We start from the raw sequence: 20,064 nt of genomic DNA, 5'->3' as shown, positions 1-20,064 counted from the left end.
TGAGGAGCTACCAGCAGTTAGACTTGAGGAACAACTGCCACTACCATCAGCACCAGTGGCGAAACTTGAAACAAAATTTTGGGGGCCAAATAGAAAATAATTGTCAAAATATTTTTTTATATGGACCTCATTTAAGATAAGTTCGTCTAATCTCATCTCTCTGGTTTGGGTGATACTGCCAAATTTAAAGTCCTTTTTCAAGATCTCGTTCCAAAAAGTTAAAGTTAAAGTAATCAGATATAACTTTTTGAACTTTTGAAAGTTATATCTCACTTTTTTCGTGATTTATTAAAGTAGAAGAACTATCTACATGTGTTGATATTGTAAAAGTTATATGTTCTTCTTTTTAAATATTAGCCTTCCTCTTAAAAAATGTATCAATTCTTTAATTTTTCATTATTATTTTATATAAAAATTTGAATATATATCTTGTAAAATATATAAAAAAGAAGTTAGAAGAACAAATATTAAAATTTATAATATTTATTGAATTTTTTTTTATCAATTTATACAAATACAATAATATTACTACTTATTGAATATTCTATTATTTTTTATCATATAAAAAATTAAATTAAATAAATAGTAAAATATAAAATAATATTAAATTAAATAAATAAAAGATATCTAATTTTTTATATTTGAACCTAAAGATAGAGAGAGTGTTGTTTATTGCACTTATTAGATACTTTAAGTCATAATAAAGTATTTAAGTTAATTGAACTATTTTTTTATCTTTTGAAAAAGTATTACTAAGTTTTTTATAAAAAGTTTTGGGGGCCATGGCCACCCCTTATCTGAACTAAGCTCTACCACTCCCTTGTCTGAACTAAGCTCCACCACTGATCAGCACCAACACCCTCTTCCACTAACACTCATAAAATAATGACAAGGAGTAAATCTGGCAGCCTCAAACCAAGGACTTATGTGGCTGTAGTGGCCAATACACCTCCAAACCTGACTCAACATGAGCCAAGCACAATTGCTCAAGCCTTAGCAACACTACAATGAATGAGGAATATTCTGCCCTCATACGGTGAAAGACTTGGTCCTTGCAGCAACCACCGAAAGGCATAACCCTCATTGGATTCCACAACACTTCAATGGTGACTTGCGTGAAGAAGTCTATATGATGCAGCTTGAGAGGTACCAAATGAGAGACGGAGCTGTGTGCATACTAGAAAAAGTTGCTGAAGGAGCTTAATGTTGAGGAACCATGTGCTCCCACAATTTTCTGCGATAATCAAAGTGCAGTTCTGATGTCCCATAACCCAGTGTTACATGGAAGGTCCAAACACCTTGAAGTGGATATACTTTTTTCTAGAGACAGAGTGGTACACGTCAGGCGCATGTCATTCACATCCTAGCTTAGGAACAAATCGCGGGCATACTCACAAAACCAGTCTCATCCGCCCCTGTTTCAAAAGTTTCGAGATAAGCAGAGAGTAGGAGATGAAAAACAACGACTTGGTTTAAGGGAGGATAAAGGCGTCACAAAGTGAATTCAGAGAAACCCAATACAGTTGTAAGAACTATTTTTAATGAGAAATATTTTTTTCTCAATTTTAATAATAGAATATTATGTAATACATTTTAGTTATTAAATTATTTAGTAATATATAATATAGTTATATTTTAATTTTAATATTTTAATTTTATGAAAATGTTAGGTTGTATATTTTAATTGTTAAATTTGTAATTCATCAATTATAATAATATATGAGAGATATGGTAGGTATAGGAACGAGAGAAATAGAAAAATAAAGAGAGGGAAAAAAAAGAATTCTTTAATTTTTTAAAAAAAAATATTTGATTTTAGTTGTAATGAAAAAACGACATATAACATATTTTAATTATAAAATTAATAATATATAATAAATATAATAGATAAAAGAAATTATTATTTATATAGTGATATAAATTTGTACGGTTGGATTATCAATTATTCAAGAAATAGATAGGATAGAATGAGAAAAGAGGGGGAGGGGGCGAAACTCTAGTGTTTCGTACAATCAGTTGCCTTGAAAGAGACAAACTGGTGTTCTAGATCATACCCAATCCAAAAATTTGATTGAGCAAAGTTGCCATAAATCCCGACAGCGCTACTAGTGTTGGTAAATGCCAAGCAGAAAACACCATCTTTCGGTGGTATGAAGGTTTGGATTGGACTTAACTGTAGATTTACATGACCGAAAAAATGGGCTGTCAATATAGGCCCACGAAGATTAGTCTTTGTTTTATAGCAAAGCTGGTTACCCAGTTGTGGGTCATCTTTAATGGGCTCCATCTTAACCTGATTTCTCACTTCAGCCACCAATCGATCATACAAATCTTGTGGTAGAACAGTTGGTGGTGTCCCCGAATCTAGGAACATGTTACCTTTGGTTACAGTTTGTGAAGAACTACTAAAGGGTAAAAATTTATGTCCCACACTAATACCATTTAAGGTAACAGAATATGTTGTCTTATCACCTTCCTTGAAAACCAAAGGTGTAGAATCCACACCATGCCCTATTACTTCACTCCCACTTCCAAAACGAATTTCGCTTGAAATGCTTGGGTCAGTGCCAAATGGAACCAAACACATCGAGAACAACTTGCCTCCAAAGTTAAAACCTATTTGAGAGATTAGAGACACTTCCCCTCTTCCGAGACCGATTATACCTGATAAAATTGTGAAAGAATAAGAAAAGAAGAGAGAAAAAATATTATACTTTGTATTTCTTGATTGATTGAATTGAATTGAATTGAGTTATGAAGGTAAAACTAAATATATATAGAGCATTGTCCTATGAAAGATAAAAGCAAATAAAGATAAGATAAGATAATAAAGACTAAAATTGTAATTGAATTTATGTATTCTGTTAGGTTGAATTTGTGGGACACGAGACTTCTTTATTGTTATCATAGACTAAGGTGGAAGAGTAGTTTAATAATACCCATTTCATGATCATTGAAACCACCCTTGTCATTATGTCCACAGCCGAAAATAAAGCCACTAACTTTACGGTTTTGCTCCAAGGTAAGTGTTTCTTGTGCAAGAACACCTTTTGTTAAGGAAGAATCTCCATAGCCATAGCTGTAGTTGCATTGCTTCTGAGGAGAACACACGCCTGTGTCCAACTTATGACACAATTGTGAGGTGCATGCGATGTTGGAATAAGTGGAGGATTTTTGAGAATTAAACAAGGGTTTTTGTTGCTTGTAGCAATTATCGCATGGTACACATTGCGTCCACACGAGATCACTACCCGTGTCAGCGATACCTTGAATGGTTACCGGTGGAGTTCCAATGGAAACCTCCATGAGATATTGACCAAGATAGGCATTCACTGGGGACTCTCCACCGTTATATATATTTGGCTGAAAGATGCTGCGTCTAGAGGGAAGGTTTTTCCGGATCAGTCTAGCACTGAACCCGCCATTATTATTGGCTTCAAGAGGTGAGATATAATGTAAAACATGAATGGCGAAAAGAAAGGTAACTAGAAAACATAGATGAGATTTTGTGAGAGAACCCATTGTCGAGTAATATGTATCATCAACTTTCTTATGTGCATGTATATTTATGGTTAAAGCCCTATGTAGTGCGAGCACGTATAATTAATTAAAGTTGGGGATTTTATTCCTTTTAAGTATTTTGAATGAATGAAAATTAATAGAGGACTAGATTGTTGATATATCTTAACATTTTGCTTCTGATCTTGTTATACTTAATAAGTAGAGCATTAAATGAAAAATATCGAATATCAAAAAACATACTTTAAAAATGGGATTAGCTGGATTCTTAAACAAATTTGTACAATTGTTATTTACTAAATTTATAACTATCCAATACGCGTAATTTTAATACTATATATGTAGATAATAATTATGATGAACGGACACGGAACATGATACGGCATAAAATATGTCGACATACAAATTTTAAAATTTTATAAAGACACGGGAACATATATATATATATATATATAATATAAAATATTTTTAGATAAATCGTAATGATATTTTGATATTTTATTAATATTAAAATATAAATTAATTTTTTAATTATTTGTAATATCTTATTTTAATTATATAAAGTATTAAAAAAAATTAGTACATAATATATACTATTTCTAAATTTATTTTAAGAATAAAATTGGATACGTTAACACGTGATAGTATTTACACTACAAAAAAATCGGCAGATAGCGGCGGACATTTAGAAACCGCTGTTAAATGGAATCTGGCAACGGTTGCGACAGATTAGGGAGATTCTACCAAAAGCTTCTTATTTTGCAGCGATTTTACTTTAACCGCCGCAAAATGTCAATTTGCAAATATAATAGATATTCTTTTTGCAGCGGTTTTCTCCCAACCGTTGCAATATATTCATAACTCGAATTTTTTTGTTTAAATATTGTCTTGTAAAATCTACTTAACTTCTCACTATTTAAAAAAAAAATATGTTTCAAACACTGTAACTTAATGCATTACATAAATTTTCGGATTTGTGTTAAGTAAAAAAAATTAATGAATTAAAAAAACTTATAGTGGTTACTTAATGTGCACAAATTTACAAATTACGTTTCCTCGTGTACTATCAACGTCTGTTAAATTTACAATCAAGTCAATGTTTGAATTTTTAAAGTCAAAACAAAGTTCAATAGAGTATAAAGATCAAAATTCCCAAAATAGACAACCAAGTAATAAATCAAAATTTCTCTTCAACATCGTATTGACCTGGCCAGAAACATTCTGTCACAAATCTACAGCTTTCACGTGATAATAGATCTGATAAATCATCTCCAAACCATGACTTTTTGTTTAGATTGAAGCTCCTTTTTGCAACATGTACATCATGTTCTCTTTGTTGGGTGTATAAGGTTTCATTTTCTTCTTCCGCAACCTTATTGAACTCAAACTGCCTGGAGATGTCAATTCCACCGGAGGAGATATCATCTAAATTGTCTTTGAAATTAGTCTCTGTCCCATCTAGAGTGTCATTAACTATTTCGCCTGAATATTTAGTTGACACTGAAAATATTAACATGCAAGCCAAGACCGCTTGCGTGCTCGAAACATCTGTTGGCACATTTAGACGACCTCAATCAATCTCAAGATGCGGATTGATGCAACCACTCGCTCGACTATCAGGTGTGGTGTTGTGATGGCTTTGATAAGACGACCATTGACCGATGCTCGGTGTGGTTGAGACGGTTGCTATGATGGCTCGGATGCGATGAGATCCAAATCAAGATCAGCACTACCAACAATCCATTGATGAAAAAGGTGGTACCCAGTAGACATCTTAACGTATTGCTGAACAGATTCTCAAGTGTCTAAAAGTTGTGTGTAACTGATATGGCGAATACAGGACAACTTTATGTAACTTTTGGAGGAACTACTCACAACGGGTTTGCTGTCGAAAATCGCTAGACTGTAGGTGACCAAGAAATCATGACTACTATCGGTCCAACTGGTCACAACCGCTCCGTCAATCAGGTCATACATATGTGCCACGTCTTCGAGTGTCACTGTAACTTCACCCACCAGCAATGCGAAGGTGTGAGTCTCTGGCCTCCACCTTTCCGCAAGAGTAGCTAGCAATGTGTTGGTCAAAGAATCTCTGAAAAGTTATAGATTCTTTAGAAAGAAGCAAACGAATCTCTGATAAAGCTGGTGTAACACGCAACATCCGTGTTGGAAAAGCTGCTCCCACTGCATACATCACGCTACCTACGTATTAACAAGAACTTGCCAAATGTCTCACTTCCATGCAAAAACCTGGTTCGAGTTACAACAACACATTACCTGTGTATTGCTAAAAAATGTTGATGTTTTATATTATGACATCCCACCATTATGGAATATAATTGTATAATACACTAGTATTCATAAAAAAAAAAAAAAAAAATTTCTGCACATCAGGTAGAATTTCAATTCAAAATTACTTAGGACCCATTTGAAAAACTTCAAAAGTTGTTTTTTTAAGCTTTTGACTTATGAAAAATAGTAATATTAATGTTTGGTATAATTTTTAAAATCAAATTGTAATTTTTTAAAAAACTATTTAAATGTTTATAAATTAAAAAAATAATTTTTTTCATAATAAATTTTTTTGAATCACATTTCTTTTAATATAAATATTTATTGTTTAAACTATTTTTTTTAAAAAAATTAATTAAATGGTTTACCCACCTTAATATGAAATTAAAAACTTATAATGGCCATAATCAAATTACAAAGTAGGAGAGTGAGTTATACCCTAAGTCTGTCCCATCGAGGCCGGTGACTGTTTTGTCGAATCATCTTCGTCTCCGCTCTCACCCGAGCTTGTGCTTGCAATTCTCATCAATCCTTCATTCATCTCTCATATTCATAATAAGCACAATGTCAAATCGATACGATCATGGCACGCAAGACATTAATACCAACAATAACAAACCTTCCGTCAGGAATCACAATAAATTCTTCCCCAAAACTCCCAATTCCAATCCAAACTCAGACCCAAACCCAAACCCTACCCTCTCATCCTCACTCAGAGGCAGAGGAGCCACACAACATATCCCAAACCCTACTGACCCTGCCGCTGGCAATTTCGTCCGCTACCTCCCTCAAGACGAGGCCGTCGCAGCTGGCCTTGGCGCCGACGATGGTGGATTGGACCCCGTAGAGTCCCAGAGAGTCGTTGATCTTCTCAATCGAGAGTTGTCTCGCTTACTCAAGTTGAAACCCAGGGAGTTCTGGAAGCAAGGTGCTTAATATGAACTCTATCTGTTAAGCGTTAATAATTGCTAATTTATCTCTGGAACTGTAACCCTTACTAATTTGTCTCTTGTTATATTGTATATATGTGTTTGCAGTGGCTAGTGATACTTCTTTGCATGAGTTTCTTGATAGCTTTCTGCAATTTAAGAGCAGATGGTATGATTTCCCTCATCGCGGGGCCAAAGGTATCGTCGCCGGAGTTATTGTTGGAGAGCTTGATTTGTGTCGACGGGTTTTCATGGTATTGTATCGAATGTAAGTTGACAATGAGTTTGGAATTGGAATGTGATTTCAGTTTCAGCTATCTTCCTTTCTTCTATATGTGGTCCTTAGGTGAGTTTTTGATGTATATGTCTTGCAGTTCTTCTAATAAGGATCCTGGTGCTCGAGCTGCTGATGCCCTCACTTTGAGAGATCATCAAGGTGGGTTTTGTACGATTTATGGACAATGGAATGCAATACGCTTTAGCTTACAGCGAATGGTTTTCTATTTGACTCACCAATGCATGGTTTTGTTGCGTTTGTTACTTATTACTAGCTAGTACTAGTACATCTCATAATGGTTTTTTGTATTGTTGGTTTTCAAAGTTTTTGTCTGTTTTGTATTTTTGCAATCAGGTTTGGTATGCAATTATCACAATGCTTTACTTTGCATGGGCATTTGTTTATACTTCGTTATATTCTGAAATTTGAACTTACGTTAGAACTAATGTTTACATTAGGAACCGTTGTCTGATGATACTTGTTGGTTACGTCTTAACTCTTAAATGTGAAGGTGGTAATTATTTCTTAAAAATGTCTATGCGCATGCTGCTTATTTTATCAATCATTTCTGCATTTAATAGTATATCACATATTTTACCAATGAATTGTTTCATAGAATTATTATATTTGTGGATTTATGTTGGGGCACAGGTACCTGGCCTCATACTTTGTATTGTCTGGATTTGGATTTGCTGTTGTTCACTAATCTTGCATGTAGTTCTTTTGCAGGAGAAGAAGTTGCTTGAATTGCCAAAGTTGTTTGATATATGTGCCATATATGGTCATGAAAATGAAGAAATAACAAGATTGCTGGTAATAGTTTTTAATCAGTAGTGGATGAATGATTATTTTGTTTAGATGCAATTTCTTATATAAAGAACTTTGTTGTGGTGACTACATTAGTTTTAACTTGCTTCTTTTATCCTTTCCTCTCTCATGTATTGTAGGTCAGAAATGCTTTGAATGCTCAGCCTTGGATCCATAATGATCTGACCACAGTAATATCCCATTTTCTAGGGATTGTTAGCACAATGCATGAGCGTTGCAGCTCCTCATTGGAGGTATTCTCATAGTTTGACAAATTGTCGTTGGGTTATAACTGTGATTTGCCAATTACTGTCTTCTCATTCTTGTTAGTACTTAGTATGTTGTCTTTATGTAAACTGGTTGGAGTTATTTGACCATATATGACTCCTGATCATTTCCCCGTGCATTCCTTTTGAACATCCTGGTTAGCTATGATGTCCCTGATGATCGTCTTTATCATGTTTCCATAAATTATTATTTATTTTAAAGGTATTAATGCATGTGTGTCTTTTAGAAAACAAACATTTATGATTGATTCATTCATGATAGAATGTTGATGGCCATGGTATTATGAAGAAATAAGTAACAAACTTGCTTTTTGGGGATTGTATACAGGTGTTATTTTCTTCTGGAAATCCTGATCACCATAATGCTACTTTTCTTCAAGCTGATCTTTTGGAGGTGAATTGCGATACTTCTTGCTCATTGAAAATGAGTCCCAACACGATTTCCACTGATGGGATGATAAAGCAGATATGGAAAGCTTAAAATAAGTGTAAAATTTTGATGCCCAATTTGTCACAAAGTAGTATATTGATGTCATATGTCTTTGTGATAGGTGATGGATTTTTTGAATGATGCTATTGTATCGATGGATGCTTTTGTTTGTTCATACAAACCAGCAGTTATATTCTTCTCTTGCCCTATTGAAACAAGGTATCTTTTACATTGAGATTTGAAACTTTTGGTGTTCTATAAATGCTTAAAGACGAATTTTTTCCCCCATAAATAATACCCATCATGCATAATGTTTGGTCTATCACTTGTTAAAGATTTATGTTGAATTAATTTATCAAAATTTCAGAATAGAACCTAAGAGTAACATTCACAATTGAAATTTTCCTCTAGAAAATTTTAATATTTTTCTTGTCTGCTGCTGTAGCTATGGAAATGAGGAACTGCTGAGCTTCCTTGCCAGATTGCATGATTCACTGATTCCATCCTTGCAAAAGGGATTCCATATCATTTTTGCTGATAGACAAGATGAAACAGTAGCTAATATAGTAGTAAGTTTGAAGATGTTAAGAATGAGATTATTGAAGTTTGGGTGGCAATTGTTGAGCTCTTGTTATCTAAGTGAAGAAGTGTTTGGAGATAGCAATCCTCTCCCAGCTGCCACAAAGATGTTTCCTGCCAATGTGGAGGACCCACTCATTAGAGCAGATATTCTGGTTCAAACATTTAGAGAAATCAATTCGGTATCATTACAGCTTCAGGAAAGCCATCAGAAGCAAACATTTCTTCAAGATCTTGAGAGGAGTTTCAATATATTAAGCAGAATGGAGAGATTAAAGGATAATGGTAATTATCTTTACTTAAATAGGTGTAGTTCACCTGCATTTGTATGTAGAAATTGTACATAACTTATTGGGGCTGGTATGGATTTCAGTAGATAACTAGATCTACTAAACATTTTTAGAAGGACTACTTTGTTGCCTTCTCTATGTCAAGTCTCAAGATATTCTATTATAAATTAATAATGGTTTATATAGCTTAGCATATGATTGTTCTTTATGTTTGTCTAATCTAGTTACTCTCATTCAGGATGGATACTCATCGATGACGAACAGCTTCAATATTTATCTGGGATTTTTGGTTCTCCAAAAGATATACTTAAGGAGCCAGATTCTACAAGAACCCCAGTGCCAAATCAAACATTGCAGATGGATGAAGATGCTGCAATTGTGGAGTCAAAAATAAGTCAAATTAGGGACCTCTTTCCTGATTATGGTAAAGGGTTTTTGACTGCATGTCTTGAGGTGTATGACCAGAATCCAGAAGAGGTTATTCAAAGAATTTTAGAAGGAACCCTTCATGAAGATCTGAAACACTTGGACCCAACACTAGAGACGTTGCCAACAGGCAAGCCCACCACTGTGGGTGGGAAAGATAAAGGAAAAGGTAAACTAGTTGATTCTTCATCTACAGAAGTTGTCAGTGTCAAGCAACAGACAGGGGGGCAATTGATGTCATCCTCAGCTCCTGTAGGAAAATTTGTGAGGAAATCGAAGGATGATGAACCTGGTATTGGTATTCTGGATAAAAAGGATGACGAAAATACATCAAAAACTGCTGCTATGGTTTTGCAATATGAATATGACGATGAATATGATGACTCTTTTGATGACTTGGGTCTAAGTGTAGCGGACTCTGGAGTAGAGGAAAATGAGACACTGGCTGATCAAGTCAGTGCAAAATCGGGTAAATCATGGACAACAGAGATGGGAAACTCAGCCCAAAATGCGCCTCATTCAAAATGGGGCTCCAGGAAAAAACCACAGTACTATGTCAAGGATGGTAAGAATTATAGCTATAAAGTGGCAGGTGCAGTGGCGGTGGCAAATTCTGATGAAGCTTCACTAGTCAACCAAGCTCAGACAGAACTAATACATGGTCTTGGACGTGGTGGAAACTTTCCTCTTGGCGCAGTAAAGAAGCTGACAGAAGCCTATAAGGAGGATGATGATCAGTCTCGTGTTTCTGAAACAGAGGGAAGAGGGATGTTGGGCAAACCTGGAAGCAGAGAAAGGAAGGGAGGGGGAAAACGAAATGAGGTTCCGCCACAGCAGCAACAGCAACAGCAGGATAAACAATCTGATGTCCCGGAGGCTGAAGGGCAAGGACAAAGAGGGAGAGGTAGAGGCAGAGGGAGGGGAGGAGGAGGAGGAGGAAGAAGCAATCATTACAGGAAGGATCGAGCCATGAAGAAGCATTTCTCTGGAGTAGGTGGTTTTTAGGTGTACATATATAATCGTCGTCATGCGTTTCTTCCTTTCAATCTGAATTTTTTGCAGCGGTGAAGTTGATGAGGGTTAGTTAATAGATATTTGTGCATAACCCCTCGTCAATTCATGTTTCATAGATCTGATGCCTTGTCAAATCATGTATGTATTGCTTTCGAGGAGGGGTTAGACTTTTGTTAAAGTGTGTGATTTATTCTTGTTTTCTGTTTAGTTAGTAGTCTATTACGGACCATACAGTATAAAGAATAGGATAATGTCGCTAAAGGTTAATTCTGGTAACAAAATTTTCCAGGATGTTCAATTCTCTGCATGTACTATGTATGGTCTTCAGCCTTCACCCCTTGTTAGTAGGGACTCGGGCATTTGAATTCTCATGAATGAATTTCAGGCATACCAAAAATTCGGTAATTTGCCATAACATAATATTCTAAGTGGTTTCAATTTTACAAAGAATATCTTTTCCTTCTTACTACGGATGGCAATGTAGTGACGAGGGATAGGTGTTTCAATATTTACACTTGCCTTAAATCTTAACTACTTGTCCTATTAATTTAGGTATTTTATTTATTGTTTTAAATTCATAGGCGAGGATATTTTACCGCTTTGTTCCATCCTATTCCGAATGTAATATTTTGTCTTTTTTATTTATGACATTTTTTTTGTTTGAAATATAATCTATGATATGAAAAATAAAATATAAAATATTAAATATTATGTAAATTTCAAATATAATTAAAGTAACCATATTATAAATTCCAAAAAATAAAAAAAAATGTAAATTTATCAAATTAAATTCGTCAAATTCGTTAATCTATTTCAAACGTTCGTTAATAAAAAATTACTATTTCAAACGTTCGTTAATCTATCAGAACAAAAATTACTATCCATATTCGTCTCATACCCAAATAATTATCAGATCATCAACAACATTCACACATAAATTTCGGGGTAATTTACGTTGATAAAACAAAGAGTTTAAAATTACGCAGATGTCTTAAATCAAAATTAGTTATATATCTTGTCTTGAATATTTCTATATAAATCAACTCAAATTGACTCAATTTACTACTTGTACAACATATACATAGGAAAACGAATTAAGTTAATTCGATTTACTACTGATTATTTATTTATTCTTTATTAATTTTAAAACATAAATGTTAACAAGAAAATACCCTCTATTTAAATTTAAATAAAATATAAAAAATCAAAACAAATAAGAATAAAAATTTAACTTTTGTGTTTTAGCTCAAATTTCAAAAAAGTCTACATTTTTACAAACTTATGAATTCAAAATGGAACAATAAACTATTTCTAAAAATTTATTAAATATCATTATTTGACTCATTATCATCTAAATTCTAAAGAATCATTAGGGGACTTTTGATATTAAAACAATATTATAAAGTATAGCACTCTAAGGTCGTATAGGAGTTAAAACTTGGATTCCAGAATCAGAAATAACAAATAATTATACAATATAAAAAGACTAACTATATTTTACAATATGTAATTTAAGAAATAATTAAAATATTATATCAATTAAATTATTATTTAATTTGTGAAATTAAGTGTATAACTTACGCTTTGATGACATTATTTCAAACTCAAACTTAGATTTTTGAGAGTATAACGACATCAAAGCGTAAATTCTACACTTAATTTGAATTAACTTAATTTGATTTATTATGTCTATACTGTACTAGTAGTAAATCGAATCATAAAAATATTTAGGACAGAACATATAACGAATTTTGGTCGAGGACATTTACATAATTTTAAATTCCATTTATTTTATCTAAGTGAATTACCCTAAATTTCATAAAAAAAAAAGTAAAATATAAATATTTTTAGATGAATTATAATAATAATATTTTAATATTTTATTGATATTTAATTATGAACTAAAATATTTTGTCTTTTTTAATTTTTATAATATATTATAGCTGATTTTTCTTGTATTAATAATCAATAATAAATATTATTCCTATATATATATATGAAGGTTGGACATAACATGTACCTATTTTTAGGTGCCCGGTTGACACCCAAGAAAAAGTATCGAAGCAGCAGGCGTACCAGTCGCATGCTTCATAAACTAAGTTTCAATGTATATCTTAATGCAGACAAAATTATTTAATATATCTTAAGACTTCATAACCTTGGAGACTCAATAATTGATCACGAATGCTAGCCATAATAACCAAGAAGAAAATCACACGGCTTTTAAGAATTCAACCAACTGGAGCAGGTGACACGGCACTGTCCCAAGAAGCCTTTGCCCTTTGGGGCAACCACGTATATGTGTACACTACTACACTGTCATATGTCCTCATATAATTAATTTCATGGAGTCAATGATTCAATGTGTTTACAGCCTGCACAAACCTCTTCCAAAAACCTGAAGGAAAAAAAAAAGTTATGAACTGCAAACGCGTTGACTTTCTTTGAAATTTCTCTAGAAGAGCCGAAACGGCAGGGCAAAATTGAAAGGAATTGAGATTTATTCATCTTCAAAAGATGATGAATAGAGATTTATATGCATTTATTTTTACGTGAAATTAATAATTTTTTTAATTATAAAAAAATATATAATATATATAATTAAGATCAACTGTTAAAAATCACTGCCAGTATAACGGTACATTTAAAATTTTTTTTGTATGGTTATGTACTTATGTCATAATATATACTAGTAAATTCGAACTTATGGCTACTTCAATAATTCTTATCTCAGTTCTTCGGAATCGTGTGTCATAACTTCTAAGTAAAAGAATTATATGCTGAAAAAATTTAGGGACCAGCAACTTTGTTAAATTCTGGCCAATATGTAACCAACAAAGAAAAGTAAATTATTGGATAAAATCTCACACCCATCTCACACCATTAAAATCATCATTGATAACTATTTGATAACTACAAATCACAAAGTTACTGCCCCTAACATTCTTCTTATATGCTACATGTGGTCATGTGGACATGTCAGTATGCTTGCTGTTAAAATTGGAGCTATATTTATTTTTCAGTTATAATTTGGGTGCTTTGGCCAGGGGGTATTAAAGAATTATTATAGCGAATATATGCAAGCCAAGTGTCCTCCTTATACAGCCTAGAGGTTTGGATATGCTAGATATTGCAATAGAAACTGGAAAGCCTTCAATGTAGTTTAACATAAAATTAATAGGAAGATATTATTATATATACATGTTAATATAATTAATTATTAGGACATGAGAATATGATGATTGAAGGGATTCAACATATATTTTTTCATGGATCCTTAATAATAAACCTTTATTAAGGAGACAGTGAGCGAGTCTCACGGTTGCTGTGTCACTTTTTTTTTTCCCCTCTTTGGTGATTGATGGCCTTTATAGTACTTTAAAAGAATGTCAGAAACAGACTCATCCCCACAGCAATGTGGAGGCCCATAAACCCATTTTTATTTATTTATTTCCCTCGCAGAATTTAATTTTCTGTTGTACTACATCATATTCATGGAGACTCTCACACACGTTCTTAGTGATCTTTAATGAAAAAAATAGAAAAGAACGCGCATGATATGATGATGTAGCTTTCTTGTGTTTGTAACTACTCCTATATTGCTATCACCTTTAGTTAAGAGACTTATTAGAGTAAAGGACAAATAGGTCGTTGACCTTTTTTTCTGTAGACATTTTAGTTTTTAAAGAATGAAAAATACATTTATGTCTTTGACTTCCTGTAAAACATAGACATATTAACTCTTTCGTTGAATTCAGGCCGTTGAATTCGTCGAAAAACTCTGACCTGACAAATATAAAGTTGACCTGTCCGTTACGGAGTCCACGTGGCAGTGAGCTTTTCGAAATTGGACATATAAGTTCTCAAACACGAAAACGACGCCGTTTCGTTACCTTCCCTCCAAACACCGTTTAATCTCCGTATACAATACCCAGAAAACCCATACTTGAGTGAGAGAATTACTGAAAACTCTAAGCAACAGACGATCAAACTCCCTCGTCTGTGTTTCTTCCTCCAAAAATTACAACACGTAGAAGAGCAATCGGTGCGGGGTTGAAGTTGATGTCCGAAGCTGAGAAGAAGGTTGCGCTGAGATCGTGGTTGCTGTCTTCGTCAGAAGGTAAGATCGCGATGCTTAGCTATGAAGGCACAGTGTGTGCATGTTTACAGTGTGAGTAACAATGGTGGAATAGAATATGAAAAAGGTGTATAAAACGTCCTGTGTAGGATTAGGGGGGATTGTGCTAGGGCAATGTTGTTTCGTTCATATTTTGTGTTTATGTTTTTTTGAATTTAATCCTAGTTGTTTACGGGTTAATTTCAGATGGTTGACGTTTTTGTGGTGTCGGTCTTTCACCATGGAGGGAACTTTGTCAGAGCAAGTGATAGAAACCTGGTTTATCAGAATGAAAAGGAAGAGAGGTTCCCTGAGATGGACCTGGACTTTGTGAATTTCGGAGACTTTGTGATATTATTTAAGGGCTTGGGATACCAGTCATACAAGGCAGTATACTAGTATGATCCAACAAGCGCTGACATTGAATTCGGACTGAACATATTAACTGGGAATGCAGGGATCAACGCAATGCGAGAATACATAATGAAGAACCTAGGGTTAAGTGAGTTTCATATATACTTTGACTACCCTGTTGATGACCCAGAGGTTGTTGATGATGCTGCACAGAACTGAGATACTATAGGGGAGGTTGATGAAACTGTAGAGGAACTGAATACATCCTCTTCATCTGATGACGAGTACGAGAGCACGAAAGATGTGTTGTACAAACCTCCACCTGCTGGAATTGAGAGCGACAATACTAAAACTGACAGCAATGGCGGGGTTACTGCTGGCAAGAGAAAAAGATTTGTGAAGGGTAAAAAGAAGGTAGTGACTCCAAAGAAGTTAGCTGCAAATAAGCAAGGGTTAAAGAAAAAATCTAAGCAAGGAAAGAGAAAGAGACAATTTGGCACAAGGGTTAATGAAAGAGGAGAAAGCAGGGAAAATGGAAATGTTGGAATACGTGGTGAAGTTGGGGATCAGGAGCCTGATGTGCAGCCCGATAATGCAGTAGGGGGTGGGTTTTATGTCAATGAAGTCCCAACGGAAGTGGAGGAAATCATGTTTGAGTATGAGTCTGAGGACTTGCATACTCCCATATAATCCGATGATGAAGGAGGAGGTAATAAATTTTCAGAATTTGATGATGATTATGCTCATGGTGAGGGCAGGTTTGAGTTAGGAACTAGATTTGTCACTGTCGACAGGTTCAAGCAGGTAGTAAAAGATTCGTTCATTGCTGAGGGGCGGGAACTGAAGTAGATAAAAAATGACAAGGAGAGAGTGAGAGTGGAGTGTGGGGACAAGGAGTGTCCTTACTTAGTTCATTTGTCATACAACAAAACTTTACAGTGTTATCAAGTCAAGACGTACCATCCAGAACACACTTGTGCAAGGGATTTGAGCAGTAACACAGTTGATCAGCACTGCCTTAGTAAGAAAATTGAGAAGCGGATGTCAACGCAACCACACATGAATACGAAGAAGGCAACCGATTTCCTTAAAGAGGAATTTTCCCTGTGTCCCCATCCTAAGATGGTTTACAGAGTAGTAAGGAGGCCAGGGACAAGATCATGGGAAATGAAAGGGAACAATACAAGAGAACGAGGAAGTATTGTGAGCAAATACTGAGTAGCAATCCAGGCTCATCAGCCAGGCTGGAGCTCATGCTAATTCCAGAGGCTCCCCCTGTTTTTGATAAACTGTACATTTGCTTAGATGCCTGCAAGCAAGGTTTCAAAGATAGATGTCGTCCTTTGTTGCATTTGGATGGTTGCTTTCTGAAAACATATTATGGGGGTTGGCTTCTAGCAGCAGTTGCTCAGGATGCAAACAACCAGTTTTATGTTATTGCATATGGAGTTGTCAGGACTGAGACCAAGAATGCTTAGAAGTGGTTCCTGACCAACCTGCAAGGGGACAAAGGAGATGATGCAAACCATGGCTGGAACTTCATATCAGACCAACAGAAGGTAAAAGTAGTTCATGGTTATGAATGCATTTGACTGCAAATGTGATAACTCTGTTTTGTTATTTTCATTGCTTAGTGAAAATGTTGCTTGCCATTGTTCAATGCAGGGTTTGCTGCCTGCGCTGAAGGAGGTCATGCCACATGCAAAGCTCCGAAATTGTGTCATGCACATGTGGAAAAACTTCATAAAACGCTTCAAGGACGTATACATTAGAGAGGTTGTATGGGAGTATGCTAGATGCACGACTGTTGCTGATTTAAGGAATGCATGGAGAAGTTGAAGGCAGTTAACCAAGGTGTTTGGGAATACCTCAGTAAATTTAATCCGGAGACATGGGTAAAGGCTTACTTCTCCCATGGGCCAAAAGTGGATAACCTCAAACAACATGTGCGAGGTATTTAATGCTAAGATCGTAAACTACCGCTGTAAGCCTATCCTAACCATGTGTGAAGAGATCAGGTGTTACTTGATGAGGAGAATGGTGAATCATAACTACCGCTGCAAGCCTATCCTAACTATGTTCACCCTTGGCTGTGCATGGAGTCAATCAGGAGGACATATGCACACTGCATTAAGCCTGTTCCAAGTCCAGAATTTTGGGCAAGAACTGAGTTCTCGAAGCCAGACCCACCCATTATCAGAAGGCCAATTGGACGGCCAAAGGTTCATAATAGGCAAAAAGATCCTGCTGAGCCACTCATGCAAGGGGGAAAACTGAAGAAATCATTCACTGTATCTTGCAGAAAGTGTGGTGAGACGGGCCACAACTACAAAACATGTAAGGAAGCTCCTTCTAACCCAAACTGGAAGCCAAAGACAAGGCGCCCTAGGAAGAAAGCAGCTAGCTCCTCCCAGTCACTAATTGTGCTTCCTTTGTCACAATCTGCTCCCCCACCAGAGGTAAGATCCCTACTATTATCATAGTCATTTAGGTTACCTGCATTACAACCATACCAAGCTGACTTATATGTTATGCAGGGATTATTCTGTCTAAGTACTATAATGGTTAGGGACTATTTTGGCTTAGTATACAATACTTCAGGGATCAATCTGTCTTAATACACTATTCATCAGGTGCTATTATGTCCCATTATCAAACTGTTTACATATTATATTACTATTTTCAGGATGCATCCAACAGCCAACCAGGCAGCTCATCAAGCTTGCAACAAAATCCCACTGTTGTGAATGCACCTGCCCCAAGTCATCCACCTATTGCACCAGCTCCAACAAGGGTGACAAGGTCCACACTTGTGATTTCACCTCCAGGGCCAACAGCTACTCAAGCCAGGCCACCTGCCCCGACTTCAAGTCATCCATTTAAATCTCCAGGAAAAGCCAATGACACAACTCGCCCACAATAGTCTAAATTCAAACCAAAGCAGAAGATCTTCAGGCCGCCAGCTCCAATTGCTGCTAAACCAATTCCACCTAACACACAACAGCCAACTCCATCTAACACACCATCTGCAGCACCGAATCAGGAGGTTCCACGCCCAACTTTGCCAACTGCATCAACATTCAAGGACTCGAAAGAGTGAAGATTTCACCCATTATATGATTTTCTAACTTTTTGAAGATGTAATGGTTTATGACAAGTAGTAGATACAATTTTCTATTTTGTTACATACTTTTTGAACACCGGTTGTGGGTCAGGTGAACTCTGTGCTGTTGTAATAGTTCTGTCCATCATTGGCAAACCGGTTTTCTTTTTTTTTTTTTCGTACCAGTTCTAAACATGGATGTTTCCTTTGACAGTTTTTTTGTTAGTTATGCAATGCTAGATTATCTATTACTTAACCAACTTTAATTTCATACAAACCTTGCAAAACACGTACAAGGTAATGGAATCATTTATACAAATGACAAATTGCATTTTGTTTTGTGCAACAAAACAACATCCTTTTTCCTTCCTTGATCAATTCTTATAACTTAGAACAGCAAAATTCAAGACAATGAAAATAACACAAATACACCATCCTATTGGGGTTTTTTCATCTCTAGAGCTACTATCCTCTTCTCCAAACATGTGATCCTGATTTTCATGTCTTGCTTCTTGTGATACTCTTCAACATCCACAAATTCCTTCTCTCCCATATACTTGTTTCTGTCAAGCCAAGTCTAGCAATGTGCTCATCAAGCCACAAAAAAAATTTGCAATGCGGTTGTCTTGCCTGCACAAAATCAATCCACAGAAGTAAAAAAAAAATTCTGGTATTCCTAACACAAGTTCAAGTACACATTCCACATAGTTAGTTATCATACCTTATAAAAGGGACAGCCCAGAAATAATCTGTTAGGATTGCTTCGTGTCTTCGACATGAAAAGGATTGTGTTTTCTCCACATAAGCACTTTGGTGAGACGCCATCTTTGCCATCCTTCCCGTTAGGAAGTGAGCTCGCACCGAACTAGGCTTCTCTTCCCCCACCTCCACTTCTTCTCGAGCTTGATGATACTCCTTCAGATGCCATGGCACGAAGAATTTCCTTTCTTCGTTCACTCCCACAACACCCACTTCGCCATTTCTGTGCAGACGAGGGATTAAGGCAGAAAAATTTGAAAGATTGGAGGAGGTAACGAAACGGCGTTATTTTCGTGTCTGGGGACTTATATGTCCAGTTTCGAAAAGCTTATTGCCACGTAGACTCCGTAACAGACATGTCAGTTCCACGTTTGCTAAGTCAAAGTTTTTCGACGGGTCCAACGGCTTGAATTCAATGGAAGGGTTAATATGTCCACGTTTTACAGGGGTCAGGGACATGAATGTATTTTCCGTTCCTTGAGGACGAAAATGTCCGCAGAAAAAAAGGTCAGGGACCTATTTGTTCTTTACTCGACTTATTAATTAATTAATCATGTGAATATAGGAGAGAAAAGGAATTTGAACTGTAATTGAATAAATCTAATTGTACGTGAATTTTTGTTATTTTTTTATATTTTATAATTGTTCAGTTATTAGTATATATACAAAGCTTAATAGAGAAATATTAGTTATTGTGATTAAGAGCCGTTAAAAAATTACTTATTAAAATTTTTTTCTTTTTTTTTTTTATCTTGGTAGTAGTAAAATTAGCTATTTTTGTTTTGACTTTTATTCTCACGACCCCTCAAATTCAAGGTTTTGGAAGACAAGACCTTGAACTTAGTCTTAAAATGAACAAAAGCATCTCTAGACAATTTTTG

General features: G+C 35.3%; 1 protein-coding gene and 1 pseudogene across 2 annotated transcripts; one reads left to right on the top strand and one right to left on the bottom strand.

The window, feature by feature from the left end:
- Positions 1–1,985: 1,985 nt before the first annotated feature.
- On the bottom strand, positions 1,986–3,522 carry LOC107607962 (aspartic proteinase CDR1 pseudogene; annotated as a pseudogene). The gene is made up of 2 exons (XR_015892442.1): positions 2,940–3,522; positions 1,986–2,664 (listed from the first exon to the last, which is right to left on the bottom strand). The product of XR_015892442.1 is annotated as an aspartic proteinase CDR1 pseudogene (transcript).
- A 2,694-nt stretch (positions 3,523–6,216) lies between these two features.
- Positions 6,217–11,270, top strand: LOC107606371 (Ubiquitin system component Cue protein). The gene is made up of 9 exons (XM_016308437.3): positions 6,217–6,739; positions 6,849–7,008; positions 7,115–7,176; positions 7,736–7,830; positions 7,965–8,078; positions 8,440–8,505; positions 8,663–8,760; positions 8,987–9,405; positions 9,649–11,270. The coding sequence occupies exons 1-9, from the start codon at positions 6,376–6,378 to the stop codon at positions 10,839–10,841; spliced, it is 2,571 nt and encodes an 856-aa protein (XP_016163923.3). The 5' UTR covers positions 6,217–6,375; the 3' UTR covers positions 10,842–11,270.
- Positions 11,271–20,064: the final 8,794 nt, after the last annotated feature.

The sequence above is a fragment of the Arachis ipaensis genome, chromosome B7 (assembly GCF_059453495.1).
Source record: "Arachis ipaensis isolate K30076 ecotype BB chromosome B7, ASM5945349v1, whole genome shotgun sequence".
NCBI lineage: Eukaryota > Viridiplantae > Streptophyta > Magnoliopsida > Fabales > Fabaceae > Arachis > Arachis ipaensis.
The sequence above is the reverse complement of the archived record's forward strand: the minus strand, read 5'-3'. Positions and strand labels throughout refer to the sequence as shown.

Coding starts and splice junctions, on each gene's coding strand:
- LOC107606371 (XM_016308437.3), top strand. CDS start 6,376: ATGTCAAATCGATACGATCATGGCACGCAAGACATTAATACCAACAAT. Junction 7,177..7,735: donor CACTTTGAGAGATCATCAAG/GTGGGTTTTGTA, acceptor TCTTGCATGTAG/TTCTTTTGCAGGAGAAGAAG. Junction 8,761..8,986: donor TCTTGCCCTATTGAAACAAG/GTATCTTTTACA, acceptor CTGCTGCTGTAG/CTATGGAAATGAGGAACTGC.